At 46.3% G+C, this 20523-nt stretch overlaps 1 protein-coding gene across 6 annotated transcripts in view; it reads left to right on the top strand.

Moving 5' to 3' along the window:
- Nucleotides 1-20523, top strand: part of DDX60 (DExD/H-box helicase 60) — a 147706-nt gene that overhangs the window by 48359 nt on the left and 78824 nt on the right. For all 6 annotated transcript variants that reach the window (XM_053253119.1, XM_053253118.1, XM_053253121.1 and 3 more), the window contains 4 exons: nucleotides 6164-6272; nucleotides 13656-13771; nucleotides 15717-15880; nucleotides 18320-18572. In XM_053253119.1, the coding sequence (XP_053109094.1) occupies nucleotides 6164-6272; nucleotides 13656-13771; nucleotides 15717-15880; nucleotides 18320-18572 (642 nt within the window). The remainder of the gene's footprint in view (nucleotides 1-6163; nucleotides 6273-13655; nucleotides 13772-15716; nucleotides 15881-18319; nucleotides 18573-20523) is intronic.

Raw genomic sequence — 20523 nt, 5'->3', positions numbered from 1 at the left:
TGCAGAATGTTCTGCATATTCCTAGTGTAGTCATTCTTGAGATTTAGAACAGAATGGTACGACTGGGTAGATCTTGATCTGATTCAGGAAATCAGTCCTTCTGTCCTTAAAATTGGCTGTTTCCAGCTTTCTATACAGCCTGAACAATTGTTCACAAGTAATGCACCCCAGACTAGCAGTCACTGTCCTGGTCTACTAGGCAGCAGCACTAGGTGGGAGAATCTTCAGGTGGCAGCATGTATATAACTTCAGATGACAGGCAGGGGAAGGGTTCATATTTTTAATTTATCCATGTGTAAAAAAAAAAAAAAACTTACTGCAAGTAAAAAAACTAGAAGCAACTGGGCTAGGGACCTTTTCTCAGGTGTGCTTTTTTTTAATTTTTTTTAATTTATCGGGAGCAATGGTCCCAGGCATGGTTTTAAAGCTGCTATTTGTCCTGGAATGAAGCTCCCATTGATGCTAATGAGAGAGTTCCTCCTGGGGCAGATAGCAGCTGAAGTTTTGCAGAAGAAGGGTTAAAGCTCTCCCCACATCCAACCTGATTCAGATCACTTTCCCTCCTCCACAGTTATATTTAGTAATGAAAACTTAATTCTAATGAAGCAATTAACATATAAGGCCCATTCACACGTTATGATCAACATTTGTACAACAACAACAACAAATTATTATACTTGCTCCTTTGTAATGCCAAGTTGGTCCAGAACAAATCAGAAACCATCCATGATTTGATACTGAATGAAGGAGTCGACCTGATATGTATTACAGCGACTTGGCTGGGGGCCCAAAGTGGTCCCAGCTTCTCCTTCCAGAGTACTCTGTTGAAGAGGGGGTGAGGGACCGTGGGCAGGGAGGTGGAGTGGCTGTGGCCTCTAAGAATAACCTTTCCCATACCAGGATCCCTGTTAAAGTGTCGGACCATATGGAATGTGTGTACTTAAGTTTGGGGACCAGAGATAGACTGGGACTTCTGTTAGTGTACTGATTGCCCCGCTGCTCAACAAGTCCCTAACAGAGGTGACGGACTTAGTCTCGGACTTGGTGTTGGAGTCCCCAGGCTTGTGATGATAGGGGACATCAATGTTCATTTTTGGACCAATTTGTCCAGGGCAGCTCAGGAGTTCATAGTGGCCATGACAACTATGGGCCTATCTCAAGTGGTCTCAGGACCTTTGCACATTGCAGGTCACATGCTTGATATGGTCTTTCACTCTGATCAGGGTGGTGTTCCGTGGGTGGGGAATCCTGTGATTTACCCATTGTCATGGATGGAACACCATCTGGTTAAGGTTGAACTCACAATCACTTCCCACCTTCGCAGGAGAGAAGGACCTATTAGGATGGTCTACCCAAGAAGGTTATTGGATCCAATAGGATTTCAAGAAGCATTGGAGGGATTTAGTATTGGCTCTGCCGGTGATCCTATTGATGCCCTCTTAGAGAATTGGAACAGCAAACTCACTGGGGCAGTAGACATGATTGCTCCTAAGTGTCCTCTCCAACCCACTTCAAAACAGGTCCCTTGGTATATGGAAGAACTGTGGGGGCTGAAGCAGTGAGATAGATGACTGGAGCGCAAGTGGAAAAAGACCCATCTTGAATCTGACAGATTGCGACATAGAGCTCATTTGAAGACCTATGCTCAGGCAATACATGCAGCAAAGAAGCGATTCTTTTCTGCCCATATTTCATCCTCAAGTTCACGTCCAGCAGAGTTGTTTAGGGTTGTGAGAGGGCTAGCATATGCCCCTCATCCCTTGAATCAGAATCTGGAACCATCAATTACCTGCTGTAATGTGTTTAATGAGTTCTTAGTGGAAAAAATATCTTGTATTTGGGCCGACTTAGACTCTGTCTCCACAATTACTTCAGTGTCTGATGTGGAGGTGTCCAGCAACCCCTCCTGTGTGATTAGGTTGGATCAGTTTCAGTTTGTGACTCCAGAGGATGTGGAAAAACGGATTGGAATGGTGTGGCCTACCATCTGTTCTCTAGGGATGGGCCCGGACCAGTCCAGAGGCCATTGTAAAGGCCTCCGGAGCGGTCCGGACCTGGGCGGTCCGGTTTGGGTGGGGGGGTAGCTTTAAGAGCTGCGGGAGGGTTTACTTACCCGTCCCGCCGCTTTCCCGCTCTGGCGCTGTAATTGTAGGAGTAATTGGGGCGGCAGGATACCTCCCTGCCGCCCCTTACCCGCTGTCTCTGTAAAAAAAACTCCCAGGAGTCCTTTGCGTGCACGCACTGAAGTGTGCGTGTGCAAAGGACTCCTGAAAGTTTTTTACAGTGACAGCGGGGAAGGGGCGGCAGGGAGGTATCCTGCTGCCCCAATTACTCCTACAGTTACGGCGCCAGAGCGGGAAAGCGGTGGGAGGGGTAAGTAAACCGTCGCACCATGCTTAAAGCTACACCCCACCCCAGTGCCGGACCGCAGTTTGGCGGTTCCATGCACACCCCTACTGTTCTCTTGACCCTTGCCCGACATGGCTTATACTATCTAACAGGGTTGTTGTAGAAGGCCTGGTAGAGATTATAAATGCGTCTCTGAGGGAAGATAGGATGCCTCCTTGTCTTAAGGAGACAATTATTAGACTGCTTCTGGAGAAGTCTACCTTGGATCCCTCAGAGTTGAGCAACTACAGGCCTGTCTCCAAGCTTCCGTGGCTGGGCAACGTAATTGAGAGGGTGGTGGCCTCCCAGCTCCAGACAGTCTTGGACGAAACTGATTATCTTGACCCATTTTAAACTGGCTCTTGGGCTGGCTATGGGGTGGAGACTGCCTTGCTCGGCCTGATGGATGATCTCCAATTGGGAATGGACAGAGGAAGTGTGACTGTTGGTCCTTTTGGACTTATCTACAGCTTTCGATACTATCGACCATATTATCCTTCTGGAGTGTCTGAGGGTGTTGGGGGTGGGAGGCACCGCTTTGCAGTGGTTCTGCTCCTACCTCTCGGGCAGGTTCCAGATGGTGTCCCTTGGAGACTGCTGTTCTTCAAAATCAGAACTTTTGTATGGTGTGCCTCAGGGCTCCATATTGTCTCCAGTGTTGTTTAACATCTACACCAGTGCTTCTCAATGTTTTTGAAGTCATGGACCAGTACATTATTTATGCACAGTTTCCTGGACCAGTAGTTAGTAAGCGGGTGGCCCCCCTTGCCCCCACCCCCAGGCAGCCCCCATAAAACAATTTCGGGCAGCTCTCTGGAGCTCATTTCCAGGCAGCCCTTGCTGCTGGATGTTCATTTCGAGGAAGTGAAATGAATATTATCCAGCTGCGAGGGCTGCCTGGAAACGCTCTCTGGAGAGCTCCCAGTGGCTCCCGCCAGCCCCCATATTTTTTGGGGGTGTGTGTGGTTTTTATTAGTTATGCCTTATGGACTGGTACCCAACGCTTTTTGGACCGGTGGTTGAGAAACACTGATCTACATGAAACTGCTGGGATAGATCATCAGGAGATTTGGTGCAGGGTATTATCAGTATGCTGATGACACCCAAATCTATTTCTCCATGTCAGCATCATCAGGAGAGCGCATAACCTCCCTCCCTGTACTCATTGTGTGGGGTCAAAAATCAAGAGACAATTTTGATGTGCCTGTTCTGGATGGGGTCACACTTCCAAAGAAGGAACAGGTATGGAGTCTAGGGGTGCTTCTGGATCCAAGCCTCTCACTGGTATCCCAGGTTGAGGCAGTGGCTGGAAGTGCCTTCTGTCAGCTTCGGCTGAAATACCAGCTTCACCCGTTTCTTGAGATGAACAACCTTAAAACAGTAGTACATCTGCTGGTAACCTCCAGACTCGATTACTGCAATTTGCTCTATGTGGTGCTGCCCTTGTATGTAGTCCAGAAACTGCAGTTGGTCCAGAATGCGGCAGCCAGGTTGGTCTCTGGATCATCTCGGAGAGACCATATTACTCTTGTATTGAAGGAGTTACACTGGCTGCCTATAGGTTTCCGAGCAAAATACAAGGTGTTGGTTATAACCTATAAAGCCCTAAATGGCTTGGACCCTGGGTATTTAAGAAAATGTCTTTTTCATCATGAACCCCACTGCCCATTGAGATCATCAGGAGAGGTCTGTCTGCATTTGCCACCGGCTCATCTGGTGGCTACTCGGGGATGGGCCTTCTCTGCTGCTGCCCCGAGGCTTTAGAATGTGCTCCTTAGTGAAATAAGAGCCTCCCCATCTCTGACAGCTTTTAAAAAAGTCTTTAAAGATGCATGTGTTCACCCAGGCTTTTAATTAATATTGTTTTAATAGTTTTAATGCTGTTTTAAAATATTCTTTAAAAATTTTTAAATTGTGTAATATTTTAAACTTTTATTTTTTTGTTTTAACTAACATTTTAATACTTTTTCTGTTTCTATATTTTTGTAAACCACTCAGAGACATAAGTTTTGGGTGGTATAAGAATATGTTAAATAAATAAATAATAAATATACCGCTTTTCAACAAAAGTTTCCAACAGGTGTATAGTGTACACAGGTGCAGATCTGTAAACAGGTGCAATCATTCACACAAACACATGTATGAGTGTACAGACATCCGTACACCCTGTATGACAAATATCTGAATCGGACTAGTGTGTAATTTTGTCTTTAGTTCTACTGAAATCCATAAATCCAAAATGTGCAGATATATAGAAAATGGTGTTGGATGTTTTTTATTCTGACAAATCTTTGGGGATTATTTTTAAGGGAAGTGTCTTACTTTTACAAGATTTGTTTTTGTTTTCTTATGGTATGCTATATTTATGCTTTGTTATTTTTTTGTCTTGCAATGTTTCTGGTGTGGTAACGTCAAAGTTACACACACACACACACACACACGCTACAATATGCAAGTCATACTTTATATTGCACTAGTGATTTTAAGCCCGTTAAATTAACGGGCGCTAGTTGGGTTACGTTTTTCCCCTCTCCTCCACCCAGCTGGGCCCACCGCCTCCTCTGGCCCCACACTCTTGCCTCTCTTCCCCTCCCTCCCACCCCAATCTCTTGCCCTCCCACCCCCTCCCACCCCTCTCTCTCACCCTCCCCTCCCTCTCACCCTCCTGTCCCAGTCCCTCTTGCCCCTTCCCCCTCGCCCACTCCCACTTGCCCTTCCCCCTCGCCCACTCCCACTTGCCCCTCCCCTCGCCCACTCCCTCTTGCCCCTCCCCCACTCCCTCTTGCCCTTCCCCTTCCCCTTCCGCCCTGCCCCACTCCCTCTTGCCCTCCTCCCTGCCCCACTCCCTCTTGCCCTCCCCCCTCCCCCACTCCCTCGCCCTTCCCCTCCCTCCTGGCCCACTCCCTCTTGCCCTTGCCCCTCCCCCGCCCCACTCCCTCTTGCCCTTGCCCCTCCCCCTGCCCCACTCCCTCTTGCCCTTGGGGAGACGACTCTGAAACGGACGCCCCAGAGGACGACATGTCGGGGGGCTCCATCAGTGGCGGAGGGGGCTGATTATGCCGCGAGATGTGTCGCGCGTTCGGCCATTACAACCGGCACCTCCCGCTTGTTCTCTTTCGTTTTCCCGCTTGCTCTCCTTCCTGCTTGTTCTCCTTCGTTCTCCCCGGTTCCCGCTTGTTCTCCCTCTCCACTGCTGCCTCTGCCCTCCCCGGTTCCCGCTTGTTCTCCTTCGTTTTTTCGTTTGTTATCCTTCCCGCTTGTTCTCCTTCATTCTCCCCGGTTCCCGCTTGTTCTCCTTTGCCGCTGCCGCCTCTGCCCTCCCCGGTCCTCAGTTCTCCTCCTCCCGGTCCCGATGTCCTTTTTAAAGGCAGGGCTCCTTCCGCCGCTGCTGTATCTTCCCTCCCCGTTCCCCTCTTCTCCTCCTCTCAGTCCCGATGTTCTTTTTAATGGCAGGGCTCCTTCCGTCGCTGCCGCTTCTCCCCTCCCGCTTCTCCTCCGTCTGGCCTGGAAACAACATGGCTGCCGTGTCCCTGCGGCCGTATCTTTCTCGGACCTTCTGGGCATGCGCTCTGCGCATGCCCAGAACGGCCGAGAAAGACACGGGCAGGGACACAGGCGCACACTCAACCTCTTTATTATAGAGGATATTCAGCCATATGTTATCAACACCTGTAAATATTGCAAAAATGGTATCTATTTAGCATTGACATCTTGTTTGACATTGAAATCTTTAAATAGTTGCTATAGCCATATCTTTCTTTCTTTCTTTATAAAGGCAATGCATCAAAGATGGTATTTCCCAATCTAGGACTTATACCAGTTATTAATACCATAGTGGATGAATTTGCGGGGGATATTTTAACTGGTCTGCCATTTTTAAAAGGGTATGTATTCTTTTATTGTCTTTGATTTATGAGAGTACATATAGGATCAGATCATTGTGTGAATTAGATTTTTTAATATCAGAAGCATGGATTATGCTTCTGATATCAGAAGCATGGATTATGAGTGTACTGTATGACTTCGCATCAAGTGTAAAAATATGTGGATGATATCATTTTAAGCTTAAACATCACCTTCTCTTGCTGTTTTAAAAAGACAGCTGAAGGTAATTGTGGCTGGGAATAATGAAAGTAAGGATGAGAATCTCTGGTCTACAGGACAAAAACAGGACTAGGAATGTTACAAATTTATTCCTCTCTTTTGGCACTTAAATAAAACCATCCTCTCACCATGGTTATAACACTGTTATATGACAGCAACAACCATTAATGCAGAGAAAGTTGCATGTACTTTTAGGTTGCCAACCTTCATATTGTAGATGGTGGGAGATACAGGGCTTAACCCAAATATCTTAGTGTTCAGCCTTCATGGAAAAAGACACACAGAGTCATAGATAAACAAAGACAAGAAATAAGATAAGCATAGATAAGCAAAAACAATGTAGGTTCATGGTCTAGAAAGAGAGTTTATTAGAAAAATGACTTTTTCAGTGAACTAAGCTTATTATTTAGTACATGCCAATTGTCTACAAAAACATTCTCAAAGTGGTTTACGTATGTAAGGATACAGTTCTCTACTATCCATATTCATACTTTATTTTAAAAAAATCCCACTGTTCTGTACTGCATGGACTTTTGAAAAACATCTTTAGAATGTCTCATATCTTTCATCTTAAAAATAATTGGGCCTCCTATGTATAGAGTGTGTACTTCAGGGAACTATGCCTCCTTGGAGGACCATTATATACAGGGAAACTTCAGTATTCGTGGGGTTTCTGTTCCCAGCTAGTGCTGGGGATACCCAAACCACGAATACTGAGTATTTGGGGCAATGGCATTTCAGGGGTTAATTTCCCGGAGGCCCCAAAATCACTGAAAAAATGGGCAAAAGTGTGCTAAATAAAGTGCGCTCCTGTAGTCTTCAGGCCTCAGGCACCCCAGCAATGCCCCCCACCATGCCAAAATCTCTCTCTCTCTTTTTTTTTTTAATGCAAAAAAAAAATATCATGATTTTCAGAGCTTTTTTTAAAAGACCCATAAAATGGCTCCTAGTCATTGGAGGGGGTTAGTATCTGCCCCCGCTGCCCTGAACCAGAATGTGGAGTCATCAGTTACCTGCTGTGATGTGTTTAAAGAGTTTTTCGCAGATAAAATCTCTCGGATTTGGGCTGACCTAGATGAAGACTCCACAATTAATTTGATGTCTGAGCTGGAGGTGCCCAACGACTCCTCTTATGTGATTTGACTGGATCGGTTTCAGTTTGTGACTCCTGAGGATGTGGACAAGCTGCTTGGATCAGTGAGGCCTACCGCTTGTTTTCTTGACCCTTGTCCAACATGGCTTGTTCGATCTAGCAGGGAGATTGTTGTAAACATCATGGTAGAAATCATAAATGCTTCTCTGAGGGGAGGGCAGGATGCCTCCTTGTCTTAAGGAGGCAATTATTAGACTGCTTCTGGAGAAGTCTACCTTGGATCCCTCAGAGTTGAGCAACTACAGGCCTGTCTCCAAGCTTCCGTGGCTGGGCAACGTAATTGAGAGGGTGGTGGCCTCCCAGCTCCAGACAGTCTTGGACGAAACTGATTATCTTGACCCATTTTAAACTGGCTTTTGGGCTGGCTATGGGGTGGAGACTGCCTTGCTCGGCCTGATGGATGATCTCCAATTGGGAATGGACAGAGGAAGTGTGACTATTGGTCCTTTTGGACTTCTCTACGGCTTTCGATACTATCGACCATAGTATCCTTCTGGAACGTCTGAGGGTGTTGGGGGTGGGAGGCACTGTTTTACAGTGGTTGCGCTCCTACCTCTCTGATAGATTCCAGATGGTGTTGATTGGAGACTGTTGCTCTTCAAAATCTGAGCTTAAGTATGGTGTCTCTCAAGCAGTGGCGTAACTAGGGAAAACGGCGCCCAGGGCAAGCACTGAAATTGCCCCCCCCCCGCCGCGCCCCACCCCCTGCCGCGTAGTTGTGTGCCCGAACCGGTCCGGCAGCCATTCCAAAGAATGGCCGAACTGCCGGACCGGTCCGGCCCTGCCTGGTCCGGGTCCGGGTGGGGGGTATGTCTTTAAGGGCGGGGAGGGCTTGCTTAGCCCTCCCGCCTCCTTGCCCCCGCCAGCGCCCGTATTGTACAGTATAGGGGCGCTGGAAACCAGCCGCCCCCCGCCGCCGCCGCCGCGAAATAACCCCTAAAACCAGCCAGCCCTCCCTCCCTCCCAGCTAGCTGTCCACCCGCCCGCCCACCCACTCACCCAGTCGCTCACCCCGGTCGCTGGATAAAAAGGCGATCGGAGGCCCGGTCTACCCAGCGATCGGAGGCCCAGTCTACCCGGCCCTTTCCCGGCAGGTAGACCGGGCCTCCGGAGAACGGCGTGGTTTGCGGCGCGCGCATGCGCGCGCAAGCCACCATTCTGCTGGAGGCCTTCCAAGCGAGAGGAGCTCTGTGCCGGAGCTCCTCTCGCTTTTTATCCAGCGACCGGGTGAGCGACTGGGTGAGTGGGTGGGCGGGCGGGCGGACAGCTAGCTGGGAGGGAGGGAGGGCTGGCTGGTTTTAGGGGTTATTTCGCCGCGGCGGGGGGGGGGGCGCGGCTGGTTTCCAGCGCCCCTATACTGTACAATACGGGCGCTGGGGGGGCAAGGAGGCGGGAGGGCTAAGCAAGCCCTCCCCACCCTAAAAACAAGGCCCCCCTTCGGTGCCGGTCCGGACTTCTCCGGACCGTGCACATCCCTACTGCCGCGCCCCCAACATACATCTGACTGACACACATTTCAGAAAACTTTTATTTTAAAAATTTTAAAAATTACCAATATCATACATGTGGTCAAGCTCCTATCTACCACTTCAGATTTATTTTTTAAAACTATCCAAATTGTGGGGCTATCATTAATTTGTTTGGATAGCTCAGGTTAAAATGCTGGAAAACGACAAATTTCAGTATGCTGGGGCTCATGAAATCCCCAAATATTATGTGGAGTTGTACTTGGAAAAACTAAAAGAAGTGCCTGTCTAATTCTCTGCTATGCATTGTAGCATAACGATTACATAAGTTTTAAAAATAAATGAAGAATTTGACTTTTCCCAGATATTCTGAAAATAATTAAACGATATACAGAGTAAACTGTGTCACTGCTTGGAATATATTCTAGTATTTCAGAAAGACAGTAAAAATGAGAGAAAGAGCAAGAAACTCCCAGTGGGCCTTAATACTAAGGATTTCACATTGATTCAAAGACAACTGACCATTAATAGCCATATTATTAAGACATCACATTTAACTCACTTATCACAAGAAGCAAAGTAAGAGCAAATGGATACAATCTTAGCACATAAACTTAAGCTCAGTATTCACAAGCCCTCTGTACATAGTGCCAATCTGAATATGTGTACAGTGACATATTATATTAATTTTTTTTAAAAAAAAAATTACCTGTAGCCCCTTTGGGGGACAGCTTAAAGGCTGTGGGGGGTCTGCAAAGTTTCCCCCTCCTCCCACTGTCCCCTAGGGCCTCACAGGCACCATTTGAGCATGTGCGGTGGTCATTTTTTAAAATATATATATATTTAAAAATGGCCTCTGAAAACAAAATGGCCACTGTGCATGCTCAAATGGCCTCTGCTAGGCGTGGCATGCCCTAGGGCCTCACAGAGGCCATTTGAGCATGCTCAGTGGCCATTTTGTTTTTGGTGGCAATTTTTTTTAATTATTTAATTTTAAGAAATTGCACTCCCCCTTCAAGTGGCACCCGGGGCATGCCCCCCCCTGCCCCCTATAGATACGCCCCTGTTCTCAAGGTTCCACACTTTCTCCAATGCTTTTTAACATCTACGTGAAACCGCTGGGAGAGATCATCGGGATCTGGAGCTGGGTGTAACCAGTACACTGATGACACCCAGATCTACTTCTCCATGTCAACTTCTTCAGGAGCTGGCATATCCTCCCTAAATGCCTGCCTGGAAGCAGTAATGGGCTGGATGAGGGAATGAAGCTGAATCCAGATAAGACGGAGGTACTTATTGTGCAGGCAGAACTCTAGAGACGATTTTGATCGGTCTGTTCTAGATGGGGTCACACGTCCCCAAAAGGAACAGTTTTGCAATCTGGGAGTACTTCTGGACTCGCACCTCTCCTTGGTTTCTCAGGTTGAGGTGGTGGCCAGGGGTGCTTTCTATCAGCTTTGGCTGATACACCAGCTGCGCCCGTTTCTCGAGATCAATGACCTCAAAACAGTGGTACATTTGTTGGTAACCTCCGGACTTGACTATTGTAATGCGCTCTACATGGGGCTGCCTTTGTACATAGTCTGGAAACTTCAGTTGGTTCAGAATGCGGCAGCCAGGTTGGTCTCTGTGCCATCTCGGAGAGAGCATGTTGCTCCTTTACTGATGGAGTTACACTGGCTGCCAATAGGTTCCCAGACAAAATGCAAAGTGCTAGTTATAACTTACAAAGCCCTAAACGGCTTAGGCCCTGGGTATCTAAGAGAGCATCTTCTTCATTACAAGCCCCACCGCCCATTGAGGTCATCTGAGGAGGTCCGTCTCCAGTTACCGCTAACTCGTTTGGTGGCTACACAGAGACAGGCCTTCTCAGTCACTGCCCCGAGATTGTGGAATGCGCTCCCTGCTGAGATACGATCCTCCCCATCTCTGGCAATTTTCAAAAAACACCTGAAAACCCATCTTTTCACCCAAGCTTTCTCAGCTTCCTAAATTTTGGGGGTTTTAATATCTGGTTTATTTTTAAAATTAAAAACCTGATTTTGGGATTTTAATCACTGTAATTGTTTAAGTGTTGTTTTAAAATGTTTTTAAATTGTTAATTGTTATATTGTTTTTTAATTTGTTTTAGCTCTTTACTGTGTACTAGTGGTTTGTTTTAATTGTAAACCGCCCTGAGCCATTTTGGAAGGGTGGTATACAAATCAAATCAAATCAAATCAAATCAAATCAAATCAAATAAATAAATAAATAAATAAATAGTCACAAAATGGTGGGCAGAAATAACTGTCTTGTGTCCATGAATGGCGAGGTTTGCTTGTACTGCTTTTCAACAATAACAAAAATTACTTCGGAGATCATTTCTGCCCACTCTCAACCTGCAGATATTTAGATCTTAACTCTTTGAGTGCCAATATTTATCATGTATGCTGAAGCTGGGTGCCAGTTACCTGACCATGCATACACAAAATGGCAGGTGTTGCGTCCGCCAGGGGCGTAACTATAATAGGGCAAGGGGAGACAGTTGTCTGGGGGCACACTGCCTTGGGGGTAGGGGTGTGCATGGTCCGGTCGCAGCGTGGTCCGGCACTTGCGGGGGTGTCACTTTAAGGGGGTGGTGGTAGTATTCCCCCCCGCCACTCTTCCCCCTCCGGCGCTGGTGCATTTAAGAATCTTCTTGGGGCGGCAGAGTTCCTCCTTGCCGCCCCTGCCCCCGTCGTTGTCTGTCAGTGCAGAAGAGCTGGCGGAGCGCATGTGCCCTTCGCGGCGCGTGCGCTCATTTTCGCCATGGGCGCGCGCTGCCTATGTCACGCGGCGCATGCGCGCCCGCGGCAGAGACGAGAGCGCACTGCAAAGGGCACATGCACTCCGCCAGCTCTTCTGCATTGAAGGCACTGACGGACAACGATGGGGGCAGGGGCGGCAGGGAGGAACTCTGCCGCCCCAAGAAGATTCTTCAATGCACCAGCGCCGGAGGGGGAAGAGCAGCGTGGGGGGTAAGTACTACCACCACCCACTTAAAGTGACACTCCCCGCCCTTCCGGACCGCCGGAATTCCGGACCGGTCTGGCGGCTTTCCCTATGGCCCCCGAACTGAACCACGCACACCACTACTTGGGGGAGCCCGCCAGAGGCAAGTCAAATGACTGATTCCCCCAGCCGCGCACCCACCCGGGCTTCCTTCAGTTGTATTCATCCTCCGAAATTGATGTGATTGTTAAGACCTGGACCTACCAGAACAGCATGTCTTTCTCTAGTACCATTAAATGACGATTTCTTTATTTCATGAGCCAAACTTCAGGGGGGCGGGCATTTTAAAATCTTGTCTCTGGGTCCACTCCAACCTTGCTACGCCCCTGGCGTCCGCGAATACAGAGGATTGTTTGTATTGCTTTTCTACAAAACAATAACAAGATGTTTGCTTGTTCCCAAAGAGCTCATCATTATCTAAAAGGATACATAAGTAGACATCAGCAACAACCACTGGAAGGACACTGTGCTGAATAAGGCCAGTTGTTCTCTCCTTCCTAGATATGACAATCACCATTTTGAAAGGTGCCTTTTTAACCAGTTAGCAGGCAGTAGATTGTATGTTAGAGGAAACAGCCTGCCAAGATGCCCGTGTTAGACAATCATGTAGGCAAATATGATTAACTAATATTGTTGTGCATTCATTTAGATACACCGTTAACTGAAAAACTGGAGTGTTTTCTTAAAGTTCCTATTGAGAAAAAGCCTCATATCAGCTGGGGTTAGCTGTTATTGGACAAGTTATTATTATTGCATAGTTAATTTCTATGCAATTCTATTCTACTAGTTATTATTGTTGCCGAGTTAATTTCCATGGAGGTAAATTTCATTTCTACTACAATGCCCAGCCATTCTGCTCCAACTGCCTATATAAACAATTTTGAGGATCAGTATTCTGATGTATATTGTAATTTATCCAATACACGATGAGGCTGTTCTCATGACCAGCCAAGTCTGGGCTAAGGCAGACAAGTCTGGGCTTGACTGTCTGTAAAAACCACCAGGAGCCAATGGCTACTGGCGGCACCTCACTGGCAAACCCACCTACAGGCCTACCTCATAAACAAGGTTAAGGGCTCGAATGCTCTCTTAACCACATTTCGCCAATCGTGTGATCAGGACACTGACTAGTGCTGAAACACTGACAGATGCCCGCCCATCACTGGGGGGGGGGGGCGGTTTCCCACAATGCACCACACTCTCGCATGGTGCATTGTGGATTTCCAGGGGCCGGGATGTGTTGTCCAGGCCTCCGTTGCTCAGTGCTTCAGGGACGTAGCACTGCTCATTTGGGAGCTCATTTTGTGCTCTGAATAGCAGCACTCCATTGTCTTGGGGGAAGGTAAGTTTAGCAAGCTTTCCCCTTTGCCACCCCGGCCTCCCGGTTGTGATAGCAACCCCAATGACTGACTTCTGAACTCTGGCCTTGGTAATGGGAAAACCTCAAGAATATATATTGTTTTAGTAATTGAAACATCATAATGTATTATATATATGTCCTTTTTGTTTCTTAGTGATGATCCCGTGATCTTGTCACTTATAAAACAGAAAGAATTTGATGAACGTTTGCACTGGCATTCAGGAAAACCCCTCAGTGATGATTATGACAGGACAAAGGAAGGATTTAAAGGTAATTAAAACATGTTTCAGTCAAAACCTTTGTGAGCGTCAGTGTTCATGTATGGGCTATTCCATTTGTTTCAGTGAAGGAGCTGTTTGAGGACCTACTCTTTTGTGACAATTTCAGCCTGATAATTTAAGGCAGTACTGAAGAAAGCTTATACTTTCAAATTTAAAAATTATTTGTTTCAAGAAGCCTGTAAAGTAAAGTGATTTTAAAAATTGGACCTAATCCTGCCATTTGTGCACAGGGCAGTTGCATAGATCCCAGGAGAGGGAATCCTAATAAACCCTCATCATCAGCCAGGCTGTGAAGGGGAACAAGCAGGGAGGCCTCTGGGTTACAGAGGGGTAATTAGGCAAGTCTACAAGCACCCTAGCAACTATTACAGTCGTTATGATTGTGTCTGTGCTGATGGACGTGGACTTTGCAGGCTGGCAGAGTCCATATCTTCTTGTCCACAACTTTGAGGTAGTAGTGTGCACGGATCGGTTCGGAGGCCATTCTACTGGCCTCCGAACCGGTCCGGACAAGGGGTGGTTTTAGTTCGGGAGGGTTAGGGTGGGGGGGTCCATTAAGGGTGGGAGGGGCTTTACTCACCCCTCCCGCGCTTTGCTGCTTCGGCGCCATAATTACTTTAAAAAATGCGCCGCAGAATCATTTGCCGCTCCGGGGCTCCTTGACTTCAAAATCGGGCGGCAGGATACTTCCCTGCCGCCCCCAAAGCCCCCTCAAGCCATTTGAGCTCTTTAAATCTCGCCCCGGACCGAGTGCTAAAGCGCTCGGGCGGGCGGCGGGGAGATGTCCGTCCGTCCGCCCGCCCCCTTCCCTGCCTTCTGCGAAGTGCAGGGAGCCTTCTGCGCACTTCGCAGAAGGCAGGGAAGGGGGCGGGCGGACGGACGGACGTCTCTCCGCCGCCCGCCCAAGCGCTTTAGCACTCGGTCCGGGGCGAGATTTAAAGAGCTCAAATGGCTTGAGGGGGCTTTGGGGGCGGCAGGGAAGTATCCTGCCGCCCGATTTTGAAGTCAAGGAGCCCCGGAGCGGCAAATGATTCTGCGGCGCATTTTTTAAAGTAATTATGGCGCCGAAGCAGCAAAGCGCGGGAGGGGTGAGCAAAGCCCCCCCGCCCTTAATGGACCCCCCCACCCCAGTGCCGAGCCGCAGGTCCGCGGTCCGGTGCACACCCCTACTTTGAGGTAAGTGAGGAAGATCTCCTTGACTTTCCTTGGCTCCCAAGTCCCAACTGGTGATGTGGACCAGGTACTGCCACCTCCCACATATACTACAGGCTGTAGTTTTAGAGTACTGAACTGCAACCAGGTACTTTAACTGAGGTCTCAAATTGTGGTCCTCCTGCAGATGTTGGCCTACAACACCCATAATCCCTTGCTACTGGTCATTGTGACTGGGAATGATCGTAGTCCAGTCATCCCCAAACTGCGGCCCTCCAGATGTTGCTGAACTACAACTCCCAGCATCCCTAGACACAATTTTTTGTGGCTGGGTATGCTGGAAGTTGTAGTTCAGCAACATCTGGAGGGCCGCAGTTTGGGGATGCCTGTCGTAGTCCAGCAGCAGCTGGAAAGAACAGTTTGGAACTCCTGTACTAGAGTTCTTCTCTTGCGCAGCTAGACATAGCTAGCATGGCATAGTTGTGACATGACAGTAGAGGGCTCTGCTCTTTTTACTGCACTTGGAGGGTCGATTAGTGGAAATGTATGCAGCTGCCATGACCTTTCACCATGATAAGGAAAGATGGGACAAAATATAGACTGCAAGTTGGAGACTAAAAGGAGCATGTAACTGCTGATTTGGAGCCATAAATCAGTTGGGTATCTCACTGAAGTTTAGCTTCTGACCACTGAAATGGCGGATTAGAGAAAATGTAATATTAAAATGGGATAGGGGTGGGGTTACAGCTCTGTGTGTATGATGCAGTGCTTGTGTTTTGAAGGAGCGGACAGAGACCCACGGGCCCTCCGAAATTATCAAAAACTGCAATCTTTTCAACGATTTTATGGGCAATCACTAGAAGGTATCACTTCAAAAACTATTGCTACTCAGTTGGATACTCCAAAGAAAACTTATACTGATCCCAAGAAGAGCAAGAAAATCCATGTAAGATGTATATATGGTTTCCATGTGATTGCCTTGTGTTGTTGTTTTGTTTTTATTTTGCTGATACAGAAATTTTCACTGTGCTCCTTAATAAAAATATACCAATTTAGACTTCTTTCTTTTACTGTCCATTTCTTCTTCAGAGCACTGTTTCTTTCTCTTATTTTCTGTTGATGGTCACATATTGTTAAATGTGTCAGTATGTCGTTACAGGCTGATGTTTACTGATGAGTAGCAGCCATGCAGGGCCACAGTTTGGATTTGAGACACAGTATGGTGGTAGGGGTTGTTTAACTCTACTTTCATGTTGTTTTCAAGCTCCAAATTCTGTGCCCAAAGTGGCTATTTAACCCTGAAAGTGCTGTTTGCTGTAAAGTGCATTTGAATTTTTTTGGTAGAAAACTGCGTGGAGGTAAAGAGTTCAATAGCTCTTGCCGCCATACTGTGGTCCCAATCCAAATTGTACCCCCCATTTGACTGCACCTCATGAGTAAACATAAGACTTTAACTACATGCTGATGCATTTAATGTCACATGTAGTTTGGCCATCAGGAAGTAAGGTAGACAGAGGTGAGTCTTCGTGAGACAGACTGGTCCTTCAAGTCTTTTCCCAGTTAAGGCCCAGGACGCTTTCCAGATTACATGCTACAACAGAAGCAGTTTACTTCAACTTGTCAGGATTGTATTGAAACCATAAATAAAGGGTGTTGTGCAAAGCCACCAGGAGGGGGAGCAGTCTTTTCTAGCTTGCGCAAACCTTCTACAACAGGAAAATACAGCTTTTAAAAAAAAAAATGATGTAGCACTGTAACACAAAGATAAAACCTGAAGGAAGGCATCGGTAATGTGAACGGCACTTTGATGACAGCACAGGAACAGTATGGAAGTACACAATGGATATGTAGTGACACTGTTGTAGCATCTAATCTGGAAAGTGCCCCGTTTTCATAGTAGTGGTCAGATGGTCTGGGCTATACCACTTTAAATTGCAGGTGGAGTGTTCACATGACGGTAAATTATTCCATTAAAAAAATCTTCAGAGTAGAATACTGGCTGTTAAAGAGAACAGTTCTTGTCTCACCTTGTCGCTAACAGACTACTTTTCAATATAAAGGGATGTTTTTAATGCATGCATGGAAGCAGATTCAGTCATGTGAGCACTTTTCAACTTAATTGGCACAGTCCAGATGCAGAAAACTTGATCTTCGCTTTGTACTTTTATAGAGCTCCTTTAATGTTTGAATGGATATTTCATTGGCAATCTTCCACATCTTTGATAATGGAACTGATTTCAGTTGTGTTATTTTTTCTGGCTGATAGTTGAGGATTTTCACATCAGAATTCATTAAGAATCCAGCTCCAGGGTCTTGTTACTTTTTTAAAAAAATTGTCTCAAATATTGCTTCTCCAAACCACCAAGTTATATAAAATATACTTCCTCAGTGGCCTTATTTTAGGGGTGAACTATACTCATGAGAGGCACCAATTCTCCACACTTCCTACTGAACTTTTAATCTGTTCTTGTCCTTTGCCCATCCCCATAGCTGATAGGCCCTGGCTCTCCTGACTTTTTTCAGGCAGCCAAAATGTTCCTTTCCTGACAAGTGTTTAATTTGTTATTTGTTGCTACCATATTTTGACTCCTGCTAATTATATCCCTTATCTACCGTGCTACCTGCTGTTTTGTTGTTTTAGTTGGTTTTTTTAAATTGTGTTTTAATGGTTGTGAGCTGCCTTGGGCATTATGTTTTTAATGGAAAGATGCAGTGTAAATTTCTTAAATTAATGAATACCAAACAAGTGTACAGGGTATACAAGTACAGATCTACACACAGGTTCAGTCATGCACATGTTATGCTGAATGCAGGTACAGAAATACACTCTCTATATGTACCAGGGCCTGTATCCAGGTTAACTTTTAAAATCAACACAGGTACAGTCATTCACACAAACGTGTACTAGTGGACAGACATCAATACACTCGTATAGCATAGTGCCTGAATTGGGCTAAGGCACTTGTCTTTTCCAGGACGATTTCCTGAATTTCTAATTATTTTCCACAGTGCACAATAATTAGTTGAGGCAGATTACACCAGAATATACTCTGTTCCTCAAGGTAGGTCTCAGACTCCATCTTTGTCCTTTCAGTCACACTGAGCTCTGTATATTATTGAGGCTCTCACTATCTCTTTGATTTCTTTGTTTGGGATGGAGCAACCAGATCCACACAGAGTATTCAGATTTGTATTTGTCACAGCCTACTGGCTACATCCAAGAGTAGATGCCTTCAAGGGATTCCAGTTTTCCTCTCTCATTTCTTAAAATTGCATGGATCCTTAAGCACAGTTGAGAGCTGGTATCCTACCAGATATAGCATCAAGCAGGTGAAATAAAGAAAGAACCATTGTACTGATTTTATGTTATTCCTTTTGTCCACAGAAGAAAAAAGCAGAAATAATTATTGAGGAAAACCAAAAAAGAAAGAAAGCTGAAGAAGAAGAAAAAGAAGAATGTCGATGGCGTGCCCTTGCAGTGTCAGTTGAAACAAAAATTAAAGAGAATGTGATCTCTGGGATTAAGTATCTCGAAACATTTCTAAAAAATTGTCACAGCAAGTCTGTGAAACGTACTGCTGAAATGGCTGGGCTGAATGTTTGCTTTGACTTATGGAAAGAATACTGCAAGACAGAAGGTATGAGAACGTATGAAGTTGCTACTGCTTGGAAGGACCATCTCTTCCCATAGAATGTAAATTTCACTTTGAGGCACTGTTGCACTTGGATTGTGATCTACTTCAGAGGTTCTCAAACTGGAAGTTGAGACCCGCCTTCTGGGGGGTCCAAAAACAACTTAAAAGGGAACCACAAACAATTCAGGAGGGAGCTGTCAGGGGCCTTAACCAACATGCCCAAGGTCTGGAGATGGTCAGGGTGATGGAAGGCAGAAGGAGGCAGAAGCCAACAACTGCTTGGCTCCTCCACTGCTCACAAAACCAAAAGCAGGCACAGCAGTGGTACTTCTTTGGCTGTCTGGCCAGGCAGGGAAGAGTTTTGTTGTGGTCCAGGCCTGATTTGTATACTAAATATGCTCATTAGCCAGCATACAACATTAGGCCTGTCTCATAGTGTCACCAAGTGACCAAGTTCTTTTATATAGTGACCATGTAGGATCTGGACGCAAGGAAGAAAGGAGATCAAAGCAATCCTAAATGATTCAATGGGCTTTATTGAGTATAAAAGAATAACTACATCAATCTAACTGAACATAAAGCAGAACATTCTATCAGTATTACTAACAGTATTTCAACCCTAGCCAGCACCAATATTCACCCAGTGTTCCTAACTAACATATGTGTGTATTAAATCTTCCTAGAGCCTAATACAATTCAGATATAGATGGAAAAAGTGTTGGAGGTAAGGAAGGCTGAGGGCTGGCATGGTTTGGGGAGATCAGGAATTTAGTAGAGGGACGAGGGGAAAGGAGAAGAAGGGGAAAGGATGGAGGGATCCAAGGCTTGTGGGGTGGCATATTACCCAGATCAGAGGCTTGAGAATGGTGGATCTTTCAGCTGAAGGAGAGAGGCTTTTGGCTGGGGACAGGAGCTTTGAGAGTGGTGATCAAGCATGCAGTTCGCTCAGAGCACAGCTGAGAGTCAGAGCACCATGGCTGGGGAAGTCTTGACTTCTCACTGCACAGCAGAAGTCACAGAGAGTTCCTGTCCATGGACAGAGTTCCTGCCTGTTGCCCCGCGGCTTAGCAGCAAACTCTTGGATTGCTCATGAGCAGATCTTGCTTGTAGGCACAAGATTGCTAGGGAGTATCATGGCTGGGGAGTCTTGACTTCTTACTGTGCAGCAGAAGTCACAGACAGACAGTCCCTTCTCCTATGGAAAAAGTTCCTGCCTCTAGCCCCGCGGCTTGGGCAGCAAACCCTTGGATTGCTCATTAACAAGTCTTGCTTGTAGGCAGAAGATTGCTAGCCCTCTGTCCAGTAAGCCTCATTCTTTATAGTTGTATTTTCCTTTGATCCCCATAGAGTCTATTTGAAATCTCCTCACCCTTTTCTGGGTCCCCAAAAAGGTGACAATGCTGTTACCTTCTGGATAATGTCTTTTAATTAGTCAGGATATTAGCCAGTCCAGAGAGATCTGAATCCCATCTTCTGTAAGCTGTAAGTTTAGAAGGGGGGGGACATTGCCCAAAGCAAATCTGCATCTCTGAGCTGCAAATGGGCATCTTCTCTTGTCCCAGATTTGCTAGCCTGATCCCAAAATGTGTTAAAGTGTTAGTAAAGTAAGAATAAAGTCTATAGGTGTTTTCTTTTGTGTGCATTTACCTATGCTGAATTTCTATAGAGAGCAATTGAGTATAGCAGAGCAATCATTGACAAGGATTAACATAGACTTCTTGCAACAGGAAAGGGGAGATCAGCCTCTGGCCTCTTCCACAGAGATTATCTGATAGTGAGTCACATTTTAGCATTTGGATTGTTCTGGCGTGGCTTTTGTGCTTCCTTGAGTACCCATTTCACAATACAATGCTGGATCGCCTCTTCCTTCACAAAGCAGTTGAGATCTGGGTGTCAGTTCACCCTGAGTCCAGGCATTTAATTGAACTCTTAATATAAAATGAAATCAGACACA

The sequence above is a fragment of the Hemicordylus capensis genome, chromosome 5, assembly GCF_027244095.1.
Source record: "Hemicordylus capensis ecotype Gifberg chromosome 5, rHemCap1.1.pri, whole genome shotgun sequence".
Lineage (NCBI taxonomy): Eukaryota > Metazoa > Chordata > Lepidosauria > Squamata > Cordylidae > Hemicordylus > Hemicordylus capensis.
Note: the sequence above shows the minus strand (reverse complement) of the source record. Positions and strands in the feature narration are given on the sequence as shown.